This window comes from Lagopus leucura, unplaced genomic scaffold (genome assembly GCF_019238085.1).
Source record: "Lagopus leucura isolate 7727_CA_CO unplaced genomic scaffold, USGS_WTPT01 Super-Scaffold_100053, whole genome shotgun sequence".
NCBI lineage: Eukaryota > Metazoa > Chordata > Aves > Galliformes > Phasianidae > Lagopus > Lagopus leucura.
In genome coordinates, this window is record NW_024962299.1 from 1,350,892 (window position 1) to 1,364,596 (window position 13,705).

Below are 13,705 nucleotides of genomic sequence, written 5' to 3' on the forward strand. Positions count from 1 at the left end.
ACCCCAGCACCTCTCCTCAGAGGCAGAAGGAAGGCCGTGAAGCGGCAGAGCAGGATGTGCGCTGCTTCTGCTCTGAGAGAAACCCGCTGGCAGCTGTGAGGGTTCTTGGGTTCACCTCACCAAGGGAACCTGCAATCTGAAGGCTGGGATGGATCACTTTTGGGACGGGCACATTCCCTCTTTGGAGCTTTCCAGTGGCAATGAATGTTACTGAGAGAAATGTCTGAAGTCACGGAGCCATAAAGTCATAGAATGGCTTGGCTTGGAAGGGTCCTTAAAGCTCATCCAGTTCCAACCCCTGCTGTGGGTTGCCAACCCGTACCTCAGACACCAAAGTCATCCCAGTCAACCTCAATATCTGCTGCTTCAGCTCTGGCCATGCCCAGCAAGCTCTTGCATTATGTTTAACACATTGATGCCTGCTGAGGCCCCATCTCCACCATCTCTTTATGAGTATGCTGCAACCACAGGGCTCTTCCAGCACAGCCTTGCTGCCTGGCCATGCTTGATGCACTCTTTTGTGCTAAAATAAAGCTGTGGCCAGCAAGTGGGTCTGCTGTCAGCTGCTGCCTAGCATCTGTCCCCAGAACACTGTTTTGCAGGAAGCTCACTGCTCCTCCTGCCTCAGCCACTGCTGCATTTCTCAGCTGACTCATTCATGGTGGATACTCTGCTGTACCTGGTGACCTTACATCCCAGCCTCTAATAGGGTACTATATCAAAAGCTTTTCACAGCTCCAGTAAATTATGCCTCAGCTGCACCCATCTGCTTCCCAACTGACACTTCCTGAAATAAATTAAGCAAGCCTATTCAATCATAGCTCTCTGTCTGTAAGGTTCCTGGCTGATCCACACCTTTGTGAGATTCTTCTCTCTCCTTTCGTGGGGCTGCAGTGAGCCCCAGCTCAGTGGCTGTGTGACAGACACTTAGCCTTTATCCCAGCTCCTCTGCTCGCAGCTGTATGAGATTATTTGTCCCCATGTCCCCTACAGACCTGGTAATGCCAGAGGCTACACACAGCCTCTGCTCAAGAGCACGTGGACACATCTCTGGAATTAAAACTGCCTTTCCTGGTGTCCATTTCTGCCTTATCCACACAGCCTTTATGTCTCCAGGGAAATTGAGAGCCTCCACTCATTTCCCCTACAAAAGATGAAATAAAAAGCAAATATAACAAGGCTGCTATGATATCCAGACGACCTCAAGCCACCATCCTACACCTTGGGGCTCACAGAGAGCTCAAGCTCGTGCAGGTGGGAATTGAGTTTCCCTTCTCCAGCATGCAAGCAAGCACTGGCCAGACTGGGGGAATCACAACTACACTGCAGAAGTTAACTGCACTTTGTATTTTGCGCTGTCCCCAAGCTGTTCTCAGTTTCAGGAGCCAATGCTGGGGGAAGCTGTGGCTTCTCCTCACCCTGTGCAATCCCTTCAAGGGCACAGCTGCTACAACCAGCAGGACTGGGGTGTGAGGGGAAGCCACAAGGCACAGGACAGTCCCACCTGGGTAACAACGGTCCCCAGGAGACCAGAGACCAAAATGATGCATATGGTGCCATGCATGTGCAGACAGCATGTGGGGAGGAGAAGGTGGCATAGTGGTGGGCTGGGTTGCTTGTCAGACAGATGGCCACGTTTATAACCAAAGGGAGGGTGGGGGCATTTGATATTTTTAATGTTTGAGATCAATTTATTTCTAGGTTACATAAAACCACAGATATTGAGAGGAGTCACAAAGCGTAGCTACGAGAAGTGAGGGAAGACAAGGAGAGAACAGAGCCAGAGCATACGACGAGGTGTGACAATTCCTAACTCCTGAAGAGTCAAGAGAGTTGCACTAAAATAAGAGTGAACAGACACCCTATTTTAAGTGTTCAGTACTGACTGACGGGACACGAGCTGCTCTGTGGAGAGCCCTGTGTCAACATCCTATGCAAATACAACTTCACAAAGCAGAAGCTGAAGATGCCATCCCATCACAGTGTTTGAACTCATTAGGACTTTGGAAATCATCAAGCAGAGTACATTGTGTGTACTCTGCCTCCAGGACAGACCTGGCCTAGCTGGGTTGGTGTGTATCAGTGCAAGCTCTGCACACACACTCGTGGCTTGTCCTACCTTCCCAATGCCAGTTCCTCTACCAGCATCGTTGCTCACAACACAGTCTTCTCCCCAGTTATGACAAACAGTGACAAGATGTGTGTTCTCTGTGGTGAGAATAAACAAGAATGCTTGAGAGCAAAACACCTCTGATTGGTGTCACCTTCTCCAGACTCCTACCTGGGACACGGACTCCATGCAGAGGGTTGGAAAGTGCCATCCCAATCTCTGTCATCCCATACCTCTCCAGCAAAGTGTGCCCAGTGATGGCCTTCCACTTCTTCAGGACAGGCACAGGCAGGGCTGCAGAGCCTGACACCATCAACCTGCACATGGAAAACCATATAAGAAAGCATCTAAGGAGTTTTCATTCCAACAAAATGTTATGTAAAGCCTGCATGTATGTAAAACCCTACAAGACCCAAAAGCCTTCAGCCAGTATCCAAGATATTCCTCACGCAGAAGAGATTCTCTGTCTAATAGGGGGATCTAAGTTAAGACAGGATGGCCTCCTAAGAGATTCTGCAGCACAAGCAGCAGCATCTGTAGGGATCTGTGGGCTGCAGGATGAAGTTCTCAGTCTTGTATCACATCGGGTGACACGTATAATAAGCAGGCAGACCCCTTCTGGCTTTACCACGCAAGAGCAGCTCATAATTAAATAATGTCACCCCTGTTCTTGTCAGAGAGATCCCACAGCACTACAACCTGCCTGGTGGTGAGGAGGTGAAGTCCAAAAGAAAACTTGGTGCAACAGCCACAGCAGCCCCTGCCTGGTGCAGAGCTGGGGGCAGCAGGATGTGCAGCACCCACCTACCTGATGTTCTCCTGGCAAAAGGCACGCACAAAGTCCTGCACTTGGGGCTGAGAGAAATGCTCATCGTAGTATTCTATCAGCTTGGCATAGATGGTGGGCACTGCCATGAAGACGTTGACACGGGGAGCCTGGGAGCTCAGGAACTTCTTCCAAACCTAGGAAAGAGGCACCATGTATGCGTACGTATATACCCAGATATTAAGAGTAGAGGGAAGTGATGGTCAGCACTGTCACTGCCAACTTCCCAGCTTTTTCTCAGCAAGGGATCACCCATCACTTTCACACTCAATGACCACAAGATGGAAATGGCACGTTTTGGTACAGCTGATGAAGAGAGCCCAGGGCAGAAGAAGTCAATTCTGTGAGCATACAGAACTCTTCAAAGGCCACGCAAAGCTGCCAGCTTTCCAGAGAGGAAAGACAGAGTCATACACAAGCAAATAGGAGCCCATGGACCCAAAGCTTTGAGGACCCATCAACTGAACCAAAGTCCAGCAGCTGGCTCTGCTGGAGAGGAATGAGTGACCCCAGATACTGCACTGGCTGAGCAGCTCCACTTGGGAGCAGTTAGCAACAAGCAGACATACATATTGAAATTAGAGCCATTTCTTCCACACGTTGTCACTCTTCCCTCCAGGTGAGTCCTCCCCAAGGCAGGAAGGATACAAAGCCATCAATAAATAAATGGCTCTGGCCCGCTCAGCTCCGGTGACGGCCACCTCTCCCTCTCCTTTCTCCCTGCCCTGTTGTTGACAAATGTATTTCCTAACAGCTCCTGACACTGCTCGCCTCCCCTCCCTCCCTCCCAGCACACGCTCAGCTGCACACAGGCGCGTGCGGTGGTGAAAAAAAAAGCATGAATTGATTGGAGGTGAACAAGTGATTCTCCTTCATGCTGTCACCCCGGGTGCTGCTGTGTGCGCTGCCCCTTTCCCCTCCGTCCTGCTCGCTCGGGCTCTATTTCATTACTTTCTACTTCACTGCACCAGCACCACCTCTCCCTGCCAGCCCTCACTTGGCTGCTTCAGAACAATCAGCCCTTAGAAAACCCCGTCGGCGCCACGTTGTTCTTAATGCAGCCCTACACATCCAACAGAAGCAGTGTCCCACCCAAGGGATGCACACAGTGGGAAGCCACCAGGCGTGGGGTTGGGACCTAAGGACACCCCCAGAGCCATGGGAGCTGGGACACGATTACTGTGAGCCCCTCTGGGCGTTGAGAGGAGCAGAAAAGGAACGCAGTGTGTCTGCAATGACCGACAACACAGCCATGCCCCAACACTGCAGGCACCCCCGTCAGCACGAAGCCCTGAATGAAAGCAGAACAGGCAAAATTGCATCGAGGAGGATTTGACCCCTACTATATGTCTCCCAGCCTCTCTCCCCAAAGGTCTTTTTCTCTTCAGCCTCACAGCATTTTTCCCATTTGAGGCAGCAGCACAGAGAGAGAGAGATCTCCAAAGCCAGGGATCTGCTCCTCTCCCCCTGGTGCTCCATCGAGCCATTGCCTTGGGCAGGGGAACAGGTGACAGCAAGCAGGCACCGGGCCTGTGCCAAAGAACTGATGGGAGACAGACGTTTGGAGCTGCTCGATCCTCGCCGTGTGATTTGCCTGCAGAAGCCCAGAGCAGCTGTGGGGAGCACGGGCAGACTTCCAGTCTGACTGGCTGTGCGGCAGATTTATTTTCACATGCATTCGGATTAAAAAACAACAACAACAAAGCAAACAAACACCCGACGCCATCACTCCAAAACACAGCTCTCTGCTGCACCCCAGGATCCCCCTGTCCTCGCACATCTGCTCAGCTCCTGCCCCAGATAAAACCCTTTGTGCCACCATCCTGGCCATGGGAGCAGCTCTGTGTCAGCCCGGCTCGCCCCAGCAGCAGCCCCTTCCCGAAGATAAGCAGCTGCCTTTGGATGCGTGCCACCAGCCGCTGCTGGGCCGATCTGCTGACAGCCAAACATCCCCACCTGTTCTGCTGCTGCTCAGCCAAATCTGGATCCCGACCATGTGTTGTAGCAGCGCTAAGCACCGAGCTGCGGCACAAGGCTGGCAGCCCCCAGCTCTCTGCAGACCCACAGGCGTCCAGAGGGCTTGTTGCTGCCCAGCCAGCTGAAACAGCTAGTGCTGCTTTATAACTAGAACTTCATGGTTTAAGAGAAGGATCTGGGAAAGCCTCATTACCTGGGACTAATCGATCAAGCCGGGGACTTGGCTGGCCTCCAGCTAGGGGCCAGCTTTGCCCTTCCCACACACAGCATCCTCTGACACCGTCAGGTTTAGAGCACTGAGATCCATCTCTCCCTCCCTGTTACCCGACGTGTCACTGTCACCACATCAATCACCTGCAGACAGGATATTGGCAGCCCACTGTTTCTTTTTCTTTTGCTCACCTGAGACCTCTGTCACAAATGCACCCCCTGCTCTGCCTGCCTGCAGGGAGCCCAGAGATGCCATCACCCACCAGCCTGGCTCTGGGGATGTTCAGTGGGGCACAGCCCTCTGGCTGAAACACTGAGCCTTTAAATCGTCACTATAGTGCAAAGCATAGGAAAGTACCAGTCTTTAGATGGAATACGTTCAGGAGATGGCGTGGAGTGGACCAGAACTTCATTTAAAATGAACAAGGGCTTGAATCAAACTGTTTCTAGCTGCAAGAAAACAAGAATGGGTACAGCTTCCCATTAGCAATGATGGCAGCAAAAGCCCAGGGCAGGCACGCAGCACTGCTGGCTTACAGGACAGGCTGCCTGAGCCAGCAAAGCAGAAGACCTTCTGTTCCCAAGAGCCCTCTGACATTCCTGATTTTCTTCCCCTCCCACTGCACAAAAGCGTATCTGGGCAATTCCATGGGCTGGCCGGTGGGATTTTGCCAGCAGGAAATGAGAGGGAAAAAAAAGAGAGAGAGAGAGAGAGGAAAAAATGACACCAGAGGGTCTAAAACAATCCCAGTGAGGCCAAGCTGCAAGATTTTCCCACGTATTTCTTACAGCATGCAGATGGCATGGTGGTGAATGAGGCAGGAGGAACACACAAGCTGCTCCCATAGATTGTCCTTCCCTGCAGCAGCCTCCCCAGCCTGCATCCAGAACTGCTAACATCACCTGAAGGAAGGGATGCAGCACAGAGAAGAAAAGGCAGCAATTTTTCCTTCCTTAACAGAGCCTTTGCCCTCAGAGGAAAACGTGTGATGGTATAAAGCAGACAGAAACCAGCAGATCTATCAGAACCTGGGCACCTTCTGAAGCAGAGGAAAGGGAAGGTGGCAGTGGCAATTTGTATGCTAAGTCCAGGCAGCCTTTGCCTGATGCAAGGCTCCAAAAGGAGCCAGAAGAGACGTGGGCAAAAATGCCTAAAAGCTGAAAGGAAAGGGAAAATCAGCATGGATTTTCCCATTAAACCCAAACAGATAATAGACGACCCGTACCGCTACCTCTATTGACAGACACAACAGCTCCTCTCTCCCTTATAAAATTATGGTATCATTTTCAGTGGTTATTGAATTTATATATATTTTTTAAACCTTTTCAGCAGCAACAATACCTCTAATGCAAGGTTAAATCATCCTTTTACTTCTCCTTTTGATCCAGGAGCTGGCTTTGTGTTGCGCATCGATCTCTGCCGTGCAGGTAGCGCTGCCCGCCGATCTGTGTGAGAGCAACAGTGGCTGCAGCCAAGCAGAGCTGCTGCTGGGGAGCAGCATGCACAAAAGGAAACAGTCCTCTCTTCAAAGGGAAACCAGGCCCTCGGTGGCTTCGCCTCGTGTGTGTTGCAACCCCAAACTGTTTGTGCTCCACGCGACTCGGGTTTTAATCATTTATTCATCAGTGCAGTTTGATGGCCCCTCTCTATTCCAGGCTGAAGCTTTTAAACCCTTCCTGTGCTGCAGGCATACTGAAAGGAGCAAGTGCCTTCCCTGGGAGCCAGGAATATAAGTAAATATGACAGGCTCCGGTTCCATCTCTTCTTTCTCCCCACACACATGAAAAGACATTACTCCCGAGCAGATGCTGAGGACAGACGGCAGAGCTGGGGAGACAGGAAGAAAAACACTAACTTTTGAAAGCCAGGTCTGTGAGAAGTGATCAAACACAACCCATTCAGCAGCGACCTGCTCCTCCCTCCGCCGCCTCCCCTTTGAGTCTGGAGCAGAATGAAAAGAGGAGTGCCTTGCTCCAGCTGAAACAGTATGGGACAGGCCATCCCAGCACACCGCCCTTTTGGTGCTTGGTTGTTGCAGATCAGAACCCTGTGTGCTTGCACTTGCTTTGATTATAAAAACAATGCCTAAATCATCGAGGCTGGTGTCTGCAGAAGTGACAGATCATGGGGAGAGGCTCAGGACCACGGTGCATGCTCTTCCTCCCTGCAGGCAACTGTGCTCCTGTGCCATGGGACCTCACAAGGCCACCAAACAGAGGCACAATGCAGCAGCACCCGGCCCTCACCTCGCTGTAAAACATTTTTAGAAGGTACAAACCTTAGAGACACAGAGTCAGCCACAGTGACTGTGGCACCAAAACAACCTTAGGGTGACAAACCTGCATCTCAACATGCTTACCGACAAAGTGCCTGCAGGGCAGAGACACGGCTGTCACTCTGCAGGCAGTGCACCGCAGCTCAGGACCTGGAGAGCCAAAGGGGCAGCAAGGACCACAGTGAGCTCAGATTCCTAAAACTCTCCTCCATCCCCCCTGCTGAAGAGCTACCAGGATCTGACCTTGTGTTGAATGCAACCAGCTGACAGCCTTTCTCAACTGAACATTCATCCCTTAAGCATTTGCTCCCTCCTGTCCAGGCGGCAGCAGCAGTGCCCCAAGGCAAGACAAGCAGTTCTCACTGTCCAAACTCAGAATGAACCCACATTGGCCAAAAACCTCAGCAGGCAGTGGGCTCAGGGTGCCCCGACTCTGTAAGTGTGGGTTCAGAAGTCACTGGGAAATGCTGCTGCCTGCATGCAGCTGGAGAAGCATGCAGCCTGGAAGCAAGCTCTGCCAGGAGGGCCACAAAGGGATCCTTCGGCTGCAGCTCGCTCTGACTTCAAAGCATTCTGCCCTCCCTGTTCTCACGCTCAGCTGAAAACAAAAATAACATCAGAGCTGCCCTCGCCCCACACAGCTGCTGGGAGGAACGAGCTCCCAGATGCCATTCTGCCCACTGTGCATGCCCACAGCAGCACGGAGATGTCACTGTGCTCAGAGCTGTCCCTTCCAGGCAGTGAAGCACTCTTGCAGTGCTGGGTGCTGCTGCCATGGCCCCCAGGGCAGGCAGCAGCTGGGGGGGCTCCCAGCATCACACTGAGCCCATGCAGTGGGGACTTGCACAGCGTGGATGAACTGACTGTGCTGCTGGGAAGTATGGGTCCATTTATAAAGCCTTTATTAATAAATGATTAATAGATGCAGCCATATTTTTTAATAACTTACAATAAAAAGATGCTGCAAAAAGCTTAAGCGAGACAGCCTTAACAGATGGTGCTATAAAGTGAATTATAACATGTACAGTAGCTGGTGCAAAGTAATGGATGTCCTCATTTAATAAAAAGAATCTGATTTTATGCAGCAACTTTCACGCTTGAGGCAGCTCAATACACTTTAATGAGCCCCTGTGGCCTCACCAATAGCTCGCACGCAGCCCTGGGCATCAGATGCTGTTTTGGTGAGAGAGTGGATGTTGGTCAGGACACGGAGGTTATTTTACAGCTTGATTTTTAACCTTTCCTTGGACAGTTCCCAAAAACAGGCGGAAGGGTCTGAAAGATGCAAGGAGCGACAAGTCCTGGCCTGGGGCTCAGAGCGCCTTCTAACCAAGGGGAAAAAATAAAGAGCACTGTTACCACCACTGGAACCAGACTGGCATCAGTATCTGACTATAAGGCACACCACAAATTATGTAATTTAATAAAGGCTGTAATAATAAAGTATTTATTTTGTATAATGAAGTGTTGGTGATTAGAAACCAAACACACATCGGGTATGCTGTTGCGGTTTCTCTTGAACCCGTGCCAGTATCACTCAAGGCTAAATGTGCCTGCAGCAGGTTGAGAGTAAGTTCCCAGCCTTGTTTTGATCAGGCTGTCAAGTGTTTTAGCTGCCATCCGGGTTTCTTTATATCACACTATAATTGGCTGCTTTCTCAAGGTGCAACCAAGAGAAAAAGCGCAGAGCAAAACTCGGGCTCCTTTTGCAAAATCCTCCACTGAAACTCTGAAAGCTGATTTCAGTAGCAAAGGGTATTTTGTAAACAGCTGGTGAAAATAGACCGGAACTGAAAGGCAGCTTGCATTAAACTCCACAAGAAAGCCTTATTTACCCTCATGTGCTTTCTTTGTAGTGTCGATCAAACCACTTTCAGCTCCCAGGGGAGGCCCTCGGAAAAATAAAGGGAATAAAAAGAATAGAAAAGCAAAGGATGTCCTTCAGAGCCCAAGTGCACCTGAGAGCCCCCAGAACTTCACTCACCGCGCCGACCTCTGCTCAAGTCCAACCTCCAGGGTCAGTGCGATGGCCCCAGCGCTGTCCTCACTCGCCCTCACTGCTGGCTCCAGCAGAGGGCTTTGATCAGAGGCAGCAGGCAGGCACCCTGCTGCAGGCACCCGGACCCATCCTTCAATGTCAGCTCATTGATTTGCAGATGTCGGGAGAGAGCACAGAAAAACACATGGGGTGTAAGGGACGATCAATCACCAGCGGCACAGGATGTGGAGAAACGCGCCCTCCAGAGGGCTTGGCTTTGCTTCCAGGCTATCGGCACGCTCCTCTGCTCCACACCAGCTGCCTCCTAGCAGTGCCTGGACAATGCTCTGAGCCCTAGCTCTGACGGGCATGCATCCCTGCTGCACCCCAAGCTGTGTGCACAGAACGCTCCGTGGGGTGACACCATTAAGATGGCAGCAGGTAAGCTGGGCAGCCATTATCAAGAAGATATCACCAGCTCCAGCTGCCAGGGCACCTCACTGCCCTTCCTCTACAACAGCATCCTTCTGGAGATGTGAATGCAGAGCTGCCCCTCTGTGATTCTGGGGCTTTTCCCCTCGGAAGAACCGGTGCTCAGCCACCAGTGGGGTTTTCAGGTGCCAGGGCCATCTTGAAACAAGAAGGGAAGTGCACATATTCTGTGGTTGCCTCTCTGAGAAGCAGAAATAAGCAGCTAAGAATCACATGGTCATCAGTTCACTCAGATCAGAGTCCAAACTCAGCTCCACAGCAGAGTCACAGCATCAAGGGGTTCCGGGTGCACCCTGTGCGTTTGCTCTTTGTCCTTCCAGCATGACAAAGCTGCCTGCCACATGAATAAACACAGACACATAAAATGGCCTGTTCAGCCACAAAGCACAGGCTTGACAGCTTGCCCAAGAAGCTGCCCACTGACAAAGCAGGTCCCCTTTCTGCTATCAGGTGGCACCAGGACCTCAAATTGCTCACTTAATAGTGACGCTGCTCATCTCAGAGCAAACCAGAACTCCAGTGCCTCTCACACCACCACCAATATCAGGGGATGTAGATGAACAGTGCCAGCTCCCAGGAGCCAGTAACTGTAGAAGCTGTTCTACCTCACTGCTGGTTGTTGCTTTTCATCTTCTTTGTAAGTCAGCTACCTGCCACCACGGGCAAGGAACAAAACAGAAGCAGAGCACTCAGACTGGTGCCTCCTATCTTGGCCAGCAAACAGTACTAAATGCAGCAGAAACACACTTATAAATAAGGTTTCCCTCCTGTCACCTTTCCTGCAAAACTGCAAGCAGCTCTCAGTTTGCAAACTCTCACTTACATTGCTACGTCTAAACTGACAGATCTGTTTACACTTGTACCTCTACAGCTCAAGAGCACTGCTTCTATGCAAGTGACATGGATTAGTATTTCTCTTAGCCAGGCTGTAAGAAACTCTGAAGTCTGTGTTCTGTCATGTAATGTAACACAAAACATCGAGGACGTGGAAAATGCAAGCTACTAAAAATGAAATATCCAACCAGCAGTACAGCTTCAGGCAGCTCACTGCCAACGTGCAAGGGAAAAATCCAATATTTCCACCTTTCTCCTTGTATCAGAAAATGAACGACCCTTGTTCTGGGTGTGGATGATCTCAGTGGGTACTGAGAATAGATCACCCCCAACAGGAGACCCCCAACACTCCAAGGAGGAGCAGCACAGTGTTGTGTTCACGTCTGTCACACTCAAACAAGTCGCAGCCTCCAGCAGAGCACACTTACCCCAACCTGAGCAGCGTCCAACAGAAAGGGTTTTTACCAGCTGGTGAACCGCACGCAGCCAAAAAGGTTGGAATTGTTTAAGAACTTCTTTGCAGAGTTGCTCTAATTACAGCACATGGGGTCTTGCTGCTGAATTTCAAAGACAACACACGATCCCTCCAGGCTTACCATCTGCGCGCTGAATTCGGGCAGCATGATGCATGTCGCTCCCACCCAGAGAGGACAGAGCAGCTTATTGATCACCCCGTGGACATGATGCAAAGGCAGCACGTGCAGAATAACATCTTCCTTCTTCCACTCCCATTTTTCAACCAGCCCTGTGGTCTAATGGAAAAAGACACGTAATCTCATGTCAGGGCAGGAGGAAAGCTTCACCCAGGTCCCCAACCTACCAGCACCCCCCTGCACAGCTGGTGCCAGAAATCCCCCCGCTCCCAGAACAACACTTGGGCACAAAAATCCCCTCTTCAGGGCCAGCAGGAGCAGAATTACCATCATAAAGCATTCACAAGGAACCTCTTCTGCACTCTTTCAACGTATGTGTTCACATAGATCACAGACCTTCCTTGCTACTGAGAATTAAGTCAGCAATGACTTTAAGTAGGACCCACAAAATCATAAGCCTGCAGAAATATTACATAAAACCTGAAATACTCCAGAACTCAGCTGACACAGTTTGGACATCGATGACGTTGCTCTTCTCACATGTGAAAGGATAACTAGTGGGAGCAGGAAACTGATGTCCCATGAAGAGAATATACAGAATGTATACCAAGCTTCTAATTACCCCTTCACAACAGGGTATTTTAAAGTGTTAGACCTCAGACTCTTCAGAGCCCAACATTAGCAACTGGAGAGCTTATTTCCAGCTCTCTAAAAATAAAAATCAGTGGAATTTGGTCATGCCATTCACAACCCCCTCCCACAGGGCAGGGAGCTTTCTGTGAGACAGGACCAAAGACAGTCAGTGCTTCGGCTGCCTCCCAGCTGATCAGCATATTTGTCAGGGAACAGATTCTTTGCCCGATATAGCCAAGCCCTGGCTCTATCCATCAAGGCTCTCTTACTGCACCAGCCACTGCAGTATCTGTGCACCCAGAAAGGCGTGAGCTCGACGACGTGTCCATAAGGCACCCTGTATTCCCTGCTCTTTTTCCCTAATGGCATGAGTCTGTCGGTTGCAGGCAGTGATAACAAACTGGTGAGGTAGTCAGCAGGCTCGTTCAAACTTTTAATTCCTTTTGGCTCAGAGAGCTAATGGATTTTTTGCCTTGGGGATATATAGCTAAATAATGCACAGACTTCACGCAGCACTGTGCAGTGCTGGGCTAAGTTATATTCCAATTATGGGCAAAGATACCTTGCTAGTCACAGTGAAGAAAACTGCAAAGAAAGCAGTCCTTTTACAACAGGTCTGACCTCTGCTGCTTTCCAAGAAAGGAGGCAGAAGCCGTGCCCCTGGCTGCAAGCACAGCACGAGGTTCAGAGCCTCAAACTCTGAGTCCTGTGCTCACCTCAGAAATGCTGGGGACTTTCAGGACACGGCCCAGTAGTGCAGAAATCAGGTCTGTTATGCCAAACCACCTGGGAAGGACAAGACCTCTCCCTCAGCATGAGCATTGCAGAGAAAGCAGCACTCACCACCGCCTGCACATTCTCGTGGGTGCTGAGGACACCCTTTGGTCTCCCCGTTGTCCCACTCGTGTAGATTATCATGGCTCCCCTGTCCTTCCAGGAAGCACTGGATGCCAAGGGCACGTCTTCCACCGCTGTCTGATCTGCAGATCCACTGCTACGAAAGCTGAGTGGCAGCACTGGGACTCCCAGCTTCTCAGCACTAGGGCTTATTTTCCCCACATACTCGTCTGTCGCGATGACGAGAGCGCTCTGCGAATCCTCAATCACATACTCCAGTTGCTGCACAGGGTGCTTCTTGTACAGGGGAACTGCTATGCCTCCACTCATCCAAGAAGCCCACTGGGCAATCACATACGAGGCATCATTGGGGCACAAAAATGAGATCCTCTCCTCCTTCAAGTCCCTGCTGGAGCACTGCAGGACTCTACAGATCTCCTGGGACAGGCGGAGGCTGTGGCAGAAAAGCTCCCTGTATGTGTGCTCACCATTTTGGTCAATGATGGCGACTTTATCACCGAAAGTCAAAGCCCTAGTGAAGACAGGGCTGACGTGGTGGCTGCTGGCTGTCCATGTGGTTTGCACACCTCTGCGGGGACAGACAGCCCTCTTCTGCACATGCAGCCCCCAGCAGTGCAGGTCACACAGGAGGTATCTTGCAGGCCAGCTCACACGGGGGGAGAGCAGGGAGAGCAGCATCCTGCCAGCAGAGCTTCTTTTGGAGTGATTCTGCAGAAAGCAATTATAGGAACAGATAAGTATGAGCAGCGATTACCCAGGGGTTTATTCCCACAAAGGAAAAGTGGCAGCTTTCATTTGAGTAATACCCACTGTATTATTAATGTTTATGGTTCAGGCTGCTGTATCGCCAGCGTGCTAGGCCCTGATAGATAGATAGATAGATAGACAGACAGACAGATAGACAGGCAGATAGACAGA

General features: G+C 50.8%; 1 protein-coding gene across 4 annotated transcripts in view; it reads right to left on the bottom strand.

The window, feature by feature from the left end:
* The window catches only part of ACSF3 (acyl-CoA synthetase family member 3), a 41,714-nt gene that overhangs the window by 24,865 nt on the left and 3,144 nt on the right, over positions 1-13,705 (bottom strand). For all 4 annotated transcript variants that reach the window (XR_006181451.1, XM_042885872.1, XM_042885871.1 and 1 more), the window contains exons 2-5: positions 12,773-13,495; positions 11,300-11,455; positions 2,919-3,073; positions 2,282-2,427 (exon numbers count right to left, since the gene is read on the bottom strand). Coding sequence is in view for 3 of the 4 variants with exons in the window: in XM_042885872.1 (XP_042741806.1) it covers positions 2,282-2,427; positions 2,919-3,073; positions 11,300-11,455; positions 12,773-13,465 (1,150 nt within the window). In the remaining variant the exon portion in view is untranslated. The remainder of the gene's footprint in view (positions 1-2,281; positions 2,428-2,918; positions 3,074-11,299; positions 11,456-12,772; positions 13,496-13,705) is intronic.